Source organism: Sycon ciliatum, chromosome 13 (genome assembly GCF_964019385.1).
Source record: "Sycon ciliatum chromosome 13, ocSycCili1.1, whole genome shotgun sequence".
NCBI lineage: Eukaryota > Metazoa > Porifera > Calcarea > Leucosolenida > Sycettidae > Sycon > Sycon ciliatum.
Genome location: NC_088655.1, coordinates 704,541 through 716,957, shown reverse-complemented (window position 1 = coordinate 716,957; position 12,417 = coordinate 704,541). Strand labels below are relative to the sequence as shown.

The 12,417-nt window shown below is 49.5% G+C and overlaps 1 protein-coding gene across 1 annotated transcript in view; it reads left to right on the top strand.

Moving 5' to 3' along the window:
• Nucleotides 1-11,189, top strand: part of LOC135830062 (uridine-cytidine kinase 2-like) — a 26,329-nt gene extending 15,140 nt beyond the window's left edge. Inside the window, exons 5-8 of the mRNA XM_065342445.1 lie at nucleotides 1,201-1,340; nucleotides 2,582-2,679; nucleotides 4,398-4,446; nucleotides 9,987-11,189. Coding sequence (XP_065198517.1) covers nucleotides 1,201-1,340; nucleotides 2,582-2,679; nucleotides 4,398-4,446; nucleotides 9,987-10,177 — 478 coding nt within the window. The 3' untranslated portion in view covers nucleotides 10,178-11,189. The remainder of the gene's footprint in view (nucleotides 1-1,200; nucleotides 1,341-2,581; nucleotides 2,680-4,397; nucleotides 4,447-9,986) is intronic.
• The last annotated feature ends 1,228 nt before the right edge of the window (nucleotides 11,190-12,417 follow it).

Here is a 12,417-nt window from a genome sequence, read left to right as displayed (position 1 = left end):
ACTACAGTAAAACCTGTAACTGAAGACCACCGTGACTAGTGACCAGCCTGGTACTACAGTAAAACCTGTAACTAAAGACCACCGTGACTAACGACCAGCCTGGTACTACAGTAAAACCTGTAACTAAAGACCACCGTGACTAGCGACCATCCTCGTCCTCTCGTGGTCGTATTGTGGAGGTGGTATCCTGTCTGTAGGTCATTACGACACGAACTTTGTACACATATTGCACGTTGTGGAGACAATCTGTACCTTCCAGCGGACACGAGCTCCACACAGAAACCTGCTTAGTGTGACCTTAGTACACTATGGTTCTCACACCGTACACATTTCGTGGGACTGTGCCATACGATTTTCCTTTCCCTGGCTGTAAAATCAAGGTGGGGCGCTCTCGCGAGACGGGGCACTCTGGCGGTACTTTACGGTACTGGATAGAACTGAAAGTCTGTGTTTGGCTTTGTCAAGACCAGGCTAAAAGTAGTGGTGGCCGATTTCTTGCAAGCTTTCCAATGAATACTTGTACCGTAAAGTACCGCGAGAGCGCCCCGTCTCGCGAGAGCGCCCCGTCTCGCGAGAGCGCCCCGTCTCGCGAGAGCGCCCCACCTTGATTTTACAGCCAAGGGAAGAAAATCGTATGGCAGAATGCTACTAAGTTTGTACGATGTGAGAACCTTCGTGCACTAAGGTCACACTTGATATGCTTTTATGTGGAGCTCGAAGGTAAACTGGGTACGGATTGACTGCACAATGTGCAATGCGTGTACAAGGTCCGTGTCGTATGACCTACAGACGGGAACCCACCTCCACAAGGCGGCTACGAAAGGACGAGATGGTGGGGCGCTCTGGCGGTACTTTACGGTACTACAGTGCTGGCAACTGAAATCCGACCCCCTGAGCGGTGCGCTCACATCGCACGGGATGGTAAAATTACGAAACAGAGACCGATAGAATGTGGAAGCACCGCTAGAGGGGGGGGGGGGGGGGGGTCGGGTTTCAGTTAGCAGCACTGTAGTCCTGTAATCCCAGTGCAAATTCCTTTGCCTTACTTACCTTGCTCGTTATCGATGCTTCGGCGATGGGCTTGTGTGTGCGTGCGTGTGTGTGGTGTGTGCGTGGGCTTGTGTGTGCGTGGGCTTGTGTGTGCGTGGTCTTCTGTGTGCATGGGTGTGTGTGTGTGTGCACGTGCATGTGTCACTTCAGGCTGGAGAAGCGCACACTTCGTCCAACAGAAGTAGTCCTAGTGGTGGGAATACTCGTTCTCTACTCGCCGCCTGTCAGAAGTATGCTGCATATGAAGCTGTTTGTGGATGTCGATAGCGATAACAGATTAGCCAGAAGAGGTCAGTTTCTTTTAATTCTTTTGCAAGGTGTGTGTGTGCATGTGTGCGTGTGTGTGTGTGTGTGTGTGTGCGCGCGCGTGCATGTGTGCGTGCGTGTGTGTGTGCGTGTGTGTGTGTGTGTGGATGTGATCGGGTGTAGACCAGGCTAAAATTAGTGGCGATCAATTCATCAGCCTTGCAAGCTGTTGAATTGTGTAATCCCAGCACAAGTTATGAAGTTGGTTGCTCCAACGAGGAGCACACGCTTCTAAGTTCCAGCACAAGTTGTTATGTCTAACATAGTGTGTTTGCTATCATCGCTTCATCGATGGGCATGTGGCGGTAAGGGGAGGGTGCTTGCTTGCATGTGTGCGCACTGCACAGCCTAGCTGAGGTTGGTGGATGTAAAGTTGTGATATGTTGGTGAAGGCCAATGTCTACAGTAATGTATGTGTTCTGTAGATGTTGCTGTTTTCATGTGGAGTATACCGACATCACAGAGTTCCCAACTTGCCACACTCCACATACAGTACAGGCATTAGGTGGAAAGTAGGATGCGACTTATCCTCTGCAGATACACATACTAGGATGCTTACATGAAACCCTAAGGCCTTGTTGACATGCTGTGGCTCTTTCCCGGTGACTTGCGCTGTCTTACATCGGAATGCTACGGGTGCCCCTTGCATGGAGAGATAACGCAAATATCAGCACTTTGAGCAGAGCATACAGAGCTGTTCTTCTGGTGCTAACATGAGCCAGATTTATTTGTCTTGTGTAAACAGATCATTGATTGCTGAATCCTTGGTTATGGATTAGTCTGTGGATTAGTCTGTGGATCATTTGATTGCTGAATCCTTGGTTATGGATTAGTGTGTGGATCATTGATTGCTGAATCCTTGGATATGAATATTATTAGTGTGTGGATTCCTAGTGCTACCTCATTTTAGAATAATTGCACATAACTGTTATGTATTGTGTTTGCCTAACTTAGTGCTGGCAATTCATCCATTGTATGTTTCTGTTTGTCTGTCTGTATGTGTCTGTCTGTATATCCGTCTGTGTGTCTGTATGTATGTCCGTGTGCTTGTCTGTATGTGTCTCCATGTGCTTGTCTGTCATACGTTTTCGTTGTCTCTGCCGATTTACATGCCTCTCTGTCTGTCTGCCTCGCTCTCTGTTCGTCTGTTTTTGCTGCTTTGCTCCCTTGTCTGCACACACACACACACGTGCACACACACACACACACACACCGACACACACAGTGATGCGTGACACAGCTGAGCGTAATCGTGACCTAGAAGCCACCCTCCATCAGTATACGGAGTACGTCAAGCCAGCGTTTGACGATTTCACATCTCCTGTGAGTCCCATTCAGCTGCATTGTCTGTGACGGATCTCTTGCAGTAAACTTGGGTATTTGGGCTTGCTTGCACTGTGTGTGTGTGTGTGTGTGTGTGTGTGTGTGTGTGTGTGTGTGTGTGTGTGTGTTTGTGTGTGTGTGTGTGTGTGCGCGCGCGCGTGTGTGTGTGTGTACCAAAGCATTTGGAAGTTGGACTAGTTTCGACTCCACAATCCAGTGTGTCGTTACTACTGCACAGCAGGACATTTTCGGACGGAATTTATTTTCGGACGATTTCGTACACGGCCTCTGTGGGCACGCGTGTATACGCGGGTCTTGCATGCGAACACGTGCTTTTAGCATGCAGCACTGTCCGAAAATAAAATCCGTACGAAGGTCTAAATTCGGCTTTGTCCGAAAATGTTCCCGTCCGAAAATTTCCTGCTATACGTTATAGCCTTGATGGCCGAGGTTGTTGGTATGTCTGCTGGCTCTGGGTTCCCAGTCCTCAGTAGCCGAGGCTGATTGGTTAAGTAACTCCAAGACCACTTCAAGGGACCAGGGCATCTAGTGTCTGCTTTTATCAAAGCAGCATGCTGTCTATAGACTATACTGGTTACCCCAGCAAGTGTAGGGTGTGCGTAGGTAAATGTCTTGGCCGTCCTATTCCGATGTATTCCGTGTTGTTTAGACCAGGTGTGCGTTGGTCTGTTTGGTGGCCGATTCACATGACTTCGCAGGTTGTGTGGATGGGACAGTTACCTGGCACTTGTCTTGATCTGCTTCATTCAGATTTTGTCCGCTATCGTTGCTATAAGAGAAAATCTGTGGGTGCACATCCAGTGCATTTGCAGATTTGTGTGCTTCTCTTGCGACGGGCGTAGATGGTGTGTGTGTGTGTGTGTGTGTGTGTGTGTGTGTGTGTGTGTGTGTCCATATGGTGTAGTGGTATGTGCAGCGATTTCCAATCGAGAGGTTGCGGGTTTGATTCCCGACGATTATGGTCACACGCGTCTTTCTTCTCTTTCTCAGACTCCTCCTGACTTTTGTTTCATTCTCCTGGGTGGTTACCAACAGCCAGTGCATGCCGGAGTATGTGGTGTGATGTGTGTGCGGGAAAAAAAATGAAAAAAGATCAAAAAGTAGGGATTCGCTGGCTAGAAAAAAGCCACTCATAGCTGTGTGGTGTAGACCAGGCTGAATAGTGGAGGTCAATTCTTCAGCCTTGCAAGCTGTTGAATGGCGCTATCCCGGCACAAGTTGCTATGGCTTCTGCTGTAGCATCACTATCATCGCCTCTGGCGATGGGCGTCAAATGGTCAAATGATGTGTGTGATCAGCACCTGCACAGTAGCTAAGCCACTGTAGGAGAGTTGTATCTCTGCCTTGATCCATACCGGCGGTTGCGTCCCTGCCTTAATCCATGCCGGCGGTTGTGTCCCTGCCTTAATCCATGCTGGCAGTTGTGTCCCTGCCTTAATCCATGCTGGCGGTTGTGTCCCTGCCTTAATCCATGCCGGCGGCGGTTGCGTCCCTGCTTTGATCCATGCTGGCGGTTGCGTCCCTGCCTTAATCCATGCCGGCGGCGGTTGCGTCCCTGCCTTGATCCATGCTGCTACAGTCTAGTAACAGAAAAGTTCTCTTCATCTGCTCATGTTACTTCTGTTGTTCCTGTGGATTCTTCCATGTGTGTGTGCGTGCATGCGCGTACGTGTGTGTGTGTTTGTTTTCTTGCTCAGACCAAGAAATATGCTGATGTGATTCTGCCACGTGGTGTGGACAATGGAGGTGAGGGTTTTCCTTGTCTGTATGCGTTTCAGGGTTTGGGGGTGCCAAGTTATCCCGTCCGGATATCAGTGTGCAATAGCTGCCAAAGTGCGCATATGTACTGGTAACACCCAGTTTGGCTACAGAAGGGGCGGAGAGGGGGGGGGGGGGGGGGGGCATATCCAGGAAAAAAACCCTGATCCTAGGTCTTTTGTAAGGAATCCTGTGTAGGTACATGTATGCCTTGTTATGGTTAGGGTTAGGGCTGGTCTGTTGTCATCAGGTTGGGGCTGGTCTGTTGTCATCAGGTTGGGGCTGGTCTGTTGTCATCAGGTTGGGGCTGGTCTGTTGCCATTAGGTTTGGGCTGGTCTGTTGTCATTAGGTTAGGGCTGGCCTGTTGTCATCAGGTTGGGGCTGGTCTGTTGTCATCAGGTTGGGGCTGGTCTGTTGTCATCAGGTTGGGGCTGGTCTGTTGTCATCAGGTTGGGGCTGGTCTGTTGTCATTAGGTTGGGGCTGGTCTGTTGTCATCAGGTTGGGGCTGGTCTGTTGTCATTAGGCTGGGGCTGGTCTGTTGTCATTAGGCTGGGGCTGGTCTGTTGCCATTAGGCTGGGGCTGGTCTGTTGTCATTAGGCTGGGGCTGGTCTGTTGTCATTAGGTTGGGGCTGGTCTGTTGCCATTACGCTGGGGCTGGTCTGTTGTCATCAGGTTAGGGCTGGTCTGTTGTCATTAGGTTTGGTTATTTGAAAGTGTATTGTTGTTGTTGTGCCCGTCCCCTGCACTGCCTTCCCAGTCTTTCACCTATACACTATACAGTCTACAGTCAACAGTACTGCTCTATGGAATACGATTGGGTGACAGTCAACACCACGCCGTGCTCTGTACAGCCCTAGACCTGTGAACACTGTACAGCCCTAGACTTGTGAACACTGTACAGCCCTAGACCTGTGAACACTGTACAGTCCTAGACCTGTGAACACTGTACAGCCCTAGACCTGTGAACACTGTACAGCCCTAGACCTGTGAACACTGTACAGTCCTAGACCTGTGAACACTGTACAGTCCTAGACCTGTGAACACTGTACAGCCCTAGACCTGTGAACACTGTACAGCCCTAGACCTGTGAACACTGTACAGCCCTAGACCTGTGAACACTGTACAGCCCTAGACCTGTGAACACTGTACAGCCCTAGACCTGTGAACACTGTACAGTCCTAGACCTGTGAACACTGTACAGCCCTAGACCTGTGAACACTGTACAGCCCTAGACCTGTGAACACTGTACAGCCCTAGACCTGTGAACACTGTACAGCCCTAGACCTGTGAACACTGTACAGCCCTAGACCTGTGAACACTGTACAGTCCTAGACCTGTGAACACTGTACAGTCCTAGACCTGTGAACACTGTACAGTCCTAGACCTGTGAACACTGTACAGCCCTAGACCTGTGAACACTGTACAGCCCTAGACCTGTGAACACTGTACAGCCCTAGACCTGTGAACACTGTACAGCCCTAGACCTGTGAACACTGTACAGTCCTAGACCTGTGAACACTGTACAGTCCTAGACCTGTGAACACTGTACAGTCCTAGACCTGTGAACACTGTACAGCCCTAGACCTGTGAACACTGTACAGCCCTAGACCTGTGAACACTGTACAGTCCTAGACCTGTGAACACTGTACAGTCCTAGACCTGTGAACACTGTACAGCCCTAGACCTGTGAACACTGTACAGCCCTAGACCTGTGAACACTGTACAGCCCTAGACCTGTGAACACTGTACAGCCCTAGACCTGTGAACACTGTACAGCCCTAGACCTGTGAACACTGTACAGTCCTAGACCTGTGAACACTGTACAGCCCTAGACCTGTGAACACTGTACAGCCCTAGACCTGTGAACACTGTACAGCCCTAGACCTGTGAACACTGTACAGTCCTAGACCTGTGAACACTGTACAGCCCTAGACCTGTGAACACTGTACAGCCCTAGACCTGTGAACACTGTACAGTCCTAGACCTGTGAACACTGTACAGTCCTAGACCTGTGAACACTGTACAGCCCTAGACCTGTGAACACTGTACAGCCCTAGACCTGTGAACACTGTACAGCCCTAGACCTGTGAACACTGTACAGCCCTAGACCTGTGAACACTGTACAGTCCTAGACCTGTGAACACTGTACAGCCCTAGACCTGTGAACACTGTACAGCCCTAGACCTGTGAACACTGTACAGCCCTAGACCTGTGAACACTGTACAGCCCTAGACCTGTGAACACTGTACAGCCCTAGACCTGTGAACACTGTACAGCCCTAGACCGGTGAACACTGTACAGCCCTAGACCGGTGAACACTGGCATGTACACTGGTGCAGGCTGGCCTCAACTAGTTTCCAATACGTCACTGCATTTATACACTTGTGCTCGGTGAAATCTGACCCACAGTGCATAATATTATGTAGTGCACTCAACTTGCACGACCCTTGATCTGGTCCTGGAAGTGGTAGGAATGCGACTGGCAGACTGGCCTGACTGGCAGACTGGCCTGACTGGCAGACTGGCCTGACTGGCAGACTGGCAGACTGGCCTGCACATGCACAAATACAGTGATGTAATCGCAACTGGTCCAGGGCGTCAGCTTTGCACTTTGGATTGGATTTCAGTGAGCCCAACTGTACAGGTATACACATCTAGAAGCAGCAGCAGTAGCAGTGAGGTTGTGCCACACGGTAAAACGTACCAAATTACGTATGGAAACCTCGCCGCGGTACAGGATCAAGTTTCATACGGATTTTTTCATACCGTTTTCCTTGTGAAGCGCGCTTCACACGAACGGACTGGTCTCCGTGTCAAAACTGAGCGGACAGAGTACATGTTGCTGTGGGTAGCATCAAGAGTACATGAAAACCAGAGTGTGCAGCTCGGATGGGTTGCTGTCACGGCGAAATTCCGTGATTACATCATTTTAGTGATGTAGTGCGTACAAGCAGGATTCAAGCAGGTCTCTTTCTGCACAACTGCAGCTCAGTTGTACGCACTACGCCATTTCCCGCCTCAGATCTGGGCCAAATATGATGTAATCACGGAATTTCGCCGTGACAGACACCCATAGCAGAAAAGGCCCGAAGCTGCACACTCTGGTTTTCATGTACTCTTGGTAGCATGCTAGAACATGCTGCCCACAGCAACATGCTAGAGCATGCTACCCAAAGCAACATGCTAGAGCATGCTACCCACAGCAACATGCTAGAACATGCTGCCCACAGCAACATGCTAGAGCATGCTACCCACAGCAACATGCTAGAGCATGCTACCCACAGCAACATGCTAGAACATGCTACCCACAGCAACATGCTAGAGCATGCTACCCACAGCAACATGCTAGAACATGCTGCCCACAGCAACATGCTAGAGCATGCTGCCCACAGCAACATGCTAGAGCATGCTGCCCACAGCAACATGCTAGAGCATGCTACCCACAGCAACATGCTAGAGCATGCTAGAGCATGCTACCCACAGCAACATGCTAGAGCATGCTACCCACAGCAACATGCTAGAGCATGCTACCCACAGCAACATGCTAGAGCATGCTACCCACAGCAACATGCTAGAGCATGCTACCCACAGCAACATGCTAGAGCATGCTACCCACAGCAACATGCTAGAGCATGCTGCCCACAGCAACATGCTAGAGCATGCTGCCCACAGCAACATGCTAGAGCATGCTACCCACAGCAACATGCTAGAGCATGCTGCCCACAGCAACATGCTAGAGCATGCTACCCACAGCAACATGCTAGAGCATGCTACCCACGGCAACATGCTAGAACATGCTGCCCACAGCAACATGCTAGAGCATGCTGCCCACAGCAACATGCTAGAGCATGCTACCCACAGCAACATGCTAGAGCATGCTACCCACAGCAGAACCGGCGCAACGTACGAAAAATCCGTGTGAAACTTCACTGCAGTTGACACGGAGTTTGGTACGTAGTTCCGTGTAGCAGAACCTCTCTATTCATACCGCTTGCAGGGTGTCAAGGGCCATGCATGTGAGGAGAAGGACGTTGGGCTGAATTTCACCCAGTACAGCTATGTCTCAAAATACTGCATGTTTAACCCCGTGCATAAGAGTACATAACCCCCCGAGAGTGTGCAACTGCCTGCAATAACTCTATCCAGTGATGAGACGACGGCAGAACTTCACATCACGTGACATTGTTCAATAGGTTTGCCGGCCAGTTGTGCACGGTGGTGGTCAGCATGGAGTTGAAGCCAACGCAGGGCTGCGTACAACCCTGTTGCGCGGTGGTGGTCAGCATAGAGTTGAAGCCAACTCTGCCCGAAGCATGTGCTGTTTTGAACATTTTGCTCGTAATTGACGCGGAGGGCGCCCAGCTCCCTGACATTTGCGTCAATTGTTGCACGAGCAACCATGTTGTCAGTGGTTTGCTCGATGGCAATTCGAGACTTTCTGATGTTCTGTAGCGGCGTCCATCAGTATTGGCACAATGGCATCCACAGAGGCCCAGGGCAGCCATACAGCGTATCACGATCGACTGTTCCTTCCCTATCACATATAGCTGCTTGTCACAGTCAGCTGCTGCTGCTTCCCTATCACCTGCAACCAGCACTGATCATGAATTTGGTGGAACACCAATGATTCGGTCAGGACTACATCTCCATCACCAGCTTCTTCAGCCTTATTTTACCTGCCATGAAGTGTCCATGTAATGCAGATCAGCGTCTGCTTCTCTCTCTCTCTCTCTCTCTCTCTCTCTCTCTCTCTCTCTCTCTCTCTCTCTCTCTCTCTCTCTCTCTCTCTCTCTCTCTCTCTCTCTCTCTCTCCCTCTCTCCCTCTCTCTCTCTCTCTCTCTCTCTCTCTCTCTCTCTCTCTCTCTCTCTCTCTCTCTCTCTCTCTTCCTCTCTCCCTCTCTCTCTCTCTCTCTCTCTCTCTCTCTCTCTCTCTCTCTCTCTCTCTCTCTCTCTCTCTCTCTCTCTCTCTCTCTCTCTCTCTCTCTCTCTCTCTCTCTCTCTCTCTCTCTCTCTCTCTCTCTCTCTCTCTCTCTCTCTCTCTCTCTCTCTCTCTCTCTCTCTCTCTCTCTCTCTCTCTCTCTCTCTCTCTCTCTCTCTCTCTCTCTCTCTCTCTCTCTCTCTCTCTTACACACACACACCCCGAGGCCAATGGGGATATCACACTAATCAAGGGGGGGGGGGGAGAGGGAGAGAGAGAGAGAGAGGTCGATACTCAAGTTAGTCACCTTTTCAAAGAATCTTTCTGAATTCCTCTCTCCCTCATGGCAAATTTATGCAGCGGAGAAAACTTCAAATTATTTCTTGTAAATAAATATGGGCAAATCCAGGTAGTTAGCAATCTTGTACAGTGCGTGTCTCTGACTCTGTGTGTGTCCGTGTCTGTGTGTGTCTGTGTGTGTCTGTGTCTGTGTGTGTCTGTGTGTGTCCGTATCTGTGTGTGTCCGTGTCTGTGTGTGTGTGTGTCCGTGTCTGTGTGCACATGTGGTGTATACGTGTGTGGTGTCTTGCCAATTCTGTGCTTGCAGTTGCTATCAATCTCATCGGTCAGCACATTCGTGACATTCTATCTGGTGGTGTGATCTACACCCAGCGGCCACCGCGACAACGCACAACGTCTTGTTCTGATGGTCCTGCCTCTACTGGTAGTGGCGGTGCTGGTGCTGCTGCTGCTGGTACTGGCAAGACTTCAGAACCGTCTTTGTCAAGACCACATTGAATCTAAGCTCGTCGTCACGGCTACATGAGATGCGCTGACCATTGCTTGCAGGCATCGGAATCAGCCTGATAGTGATGCTACTGGGACGGTTTCTGCTGCTGCTGCTGCTGCTGCTGCTGCTGCTACTGCTGCTGCTGGTACTGTGCTAAAGGTAGTGGCATCAAGCCTCTTGTCTGTTTTTCTGCCCGTCGCTCTCCCGTCCGTCTGTGTACAGAGACTTGCATGTGCGTGCACGTGTGTGTGGCGCTTTTTATTCCTCGTCACACGTAGCAATCTGGCTAGTGTCCATGTCTTGTCACGTTCTGTGTAGCAATGTATGCTGGTGGTGCTCTATGCTGCTGCTCTATGCTGCTGCTCTATGCTGGCTGGCTTCCGTCTTGTATGACCTCATCCCGGTGAAAGTGCCCTGTCATTCTCATGTATTCGCCGATAGCCATGAGAGTATTACATCATTCTCACCTTAGCATGACGTCGTGGCCATGAGAGCATTACATCATACTCACCTTAGCATGACGTCATGGCCATGTGAAACTGGACGTTGAGTATGCCGTTATCGGTACAGCAAGCACCAAGCCGACATCACACAAGCATGATGTCATACGCTGAAGACTGGTGACGTCACTGTCCCTGATCAATGCATTGAATGGGATTACAGGGAATGTATTTTGTAGCTCTGTTGGTTTACAAGCAAAGCACAATCTACAAGACCGTATTTTTATCAACTCATTTTTACCCTAACAGCAGAGCGATTTCCTTTTTTTTCTTCTACCTTGCGTATAAACTTCGTTTTTAGGTTTTTAGTAGAGTTGTTCCTGCTGGCTAGTAGTGTGTATCGCTCAACTTGCCTGACTGCTAGTCTGTGCAAGCTGCTGGATACTTGATTTGTGTGTTTTATTGTTTTTATACTCAGTTTATAGATATTGACTGTAAGTCTTGTTAGGAGGTGTGTTTACTGGTTATTCTCCCATTGTTCTAGTGGGGTTTCGTCCCAAGCAGCGGTGGCCTTTGTGGATTGGAGTGTGTGGAAGATGGTGTTGCCTGGGTGGATTTGAGAGTCGCTCTGGGTGTGTTGCCTGTGTGTAGATCTGGATGTGTTGTGTGTGTGGATCTGAATGTGTTGTGTGGGTGGATCTGAATGTGTTGTGTGGGTGGATCGGAATGTGTTGTGTGTGTGGATCTGAATGTGTTGTGTGGGTGGATCTGAATGTGTTGTGTGTGTGGATCTGAATGTGTTGTGTGGGTGGATCTGAATCCGGGAGAGCCCTACACTGGGTAGGTATAGGACTCACTGATCTGAATGCGTTGCCTTGAGTTGGATTTGAGTGGCTCTGGGTGTGTTGCCTGGGTGGATCTGAGTGTACATCTGAATGTAGTGCCTGTGTGGATCTAAATGTGGCGCTGGGCGCGGGTTGCCTGAAAGCCAACATCGCCGTTCTTTACTAGACTGTGGCGTTCTTCTTAGCATTTCAGGCGCTGGACGATCTTGAGCTCCATGTTCAGGCTGGACGATCTTAAGCTCCATGTTCTTCTGTGCTCGACTCTACTGTGAACATGTCCGGCACAATGTTCCCGCCAGGGAGTAGTAAAATACCGGTATCTTACTACTCCCTGGTGAGAACATTCCGGCCATACAGATGATACAGATCGCTTTCTGTGTATATGTACAGTAGAGTGGCTCGCCGAACAGCGTTAACCCAAGAACGCCACAGCCTCAAGTTTTTAATTGATTTTCTGGCAGCTTTTGGGATACGGTATCAGTAGTTATTATGATCCAGTGGAGTTTGAATTGTCAAGTTCTAAGGAGGGAGTCGTAAAATACCATTTTTTTACGACTCCCTGTTTCTTACTGTAAAACCGGAAAGTCTAACGAGTCACACAGTCTAATGTTTTAACTAGGGGTGAAAGTTAGCACTGAGATCCCGAGTTCGAGTAATCTGATCTTCTCCGATCGAATATTCGAGTATTCTTCATCTCCTAAAAATTGCACACCATGACTGAACGAGTACTCTGATTTATTACGAGTACGATTATTATTGAAAAAACCGAACGAGTATTCGAGTAGTCGGTATAATTGTTTCACCCCTAGTTTTAACGACCAATTATTTTTCGTTATTTGACATCTAACGTTATCGCTAGATGTCTGTGTATAGATGCGCATACAGATGGGTGGCTAGGTAAGAAAAAAAAAAGTAAATTATCGTGTCCGTTCCCGAAGGGAACTCACGACGGCCGCTAACACC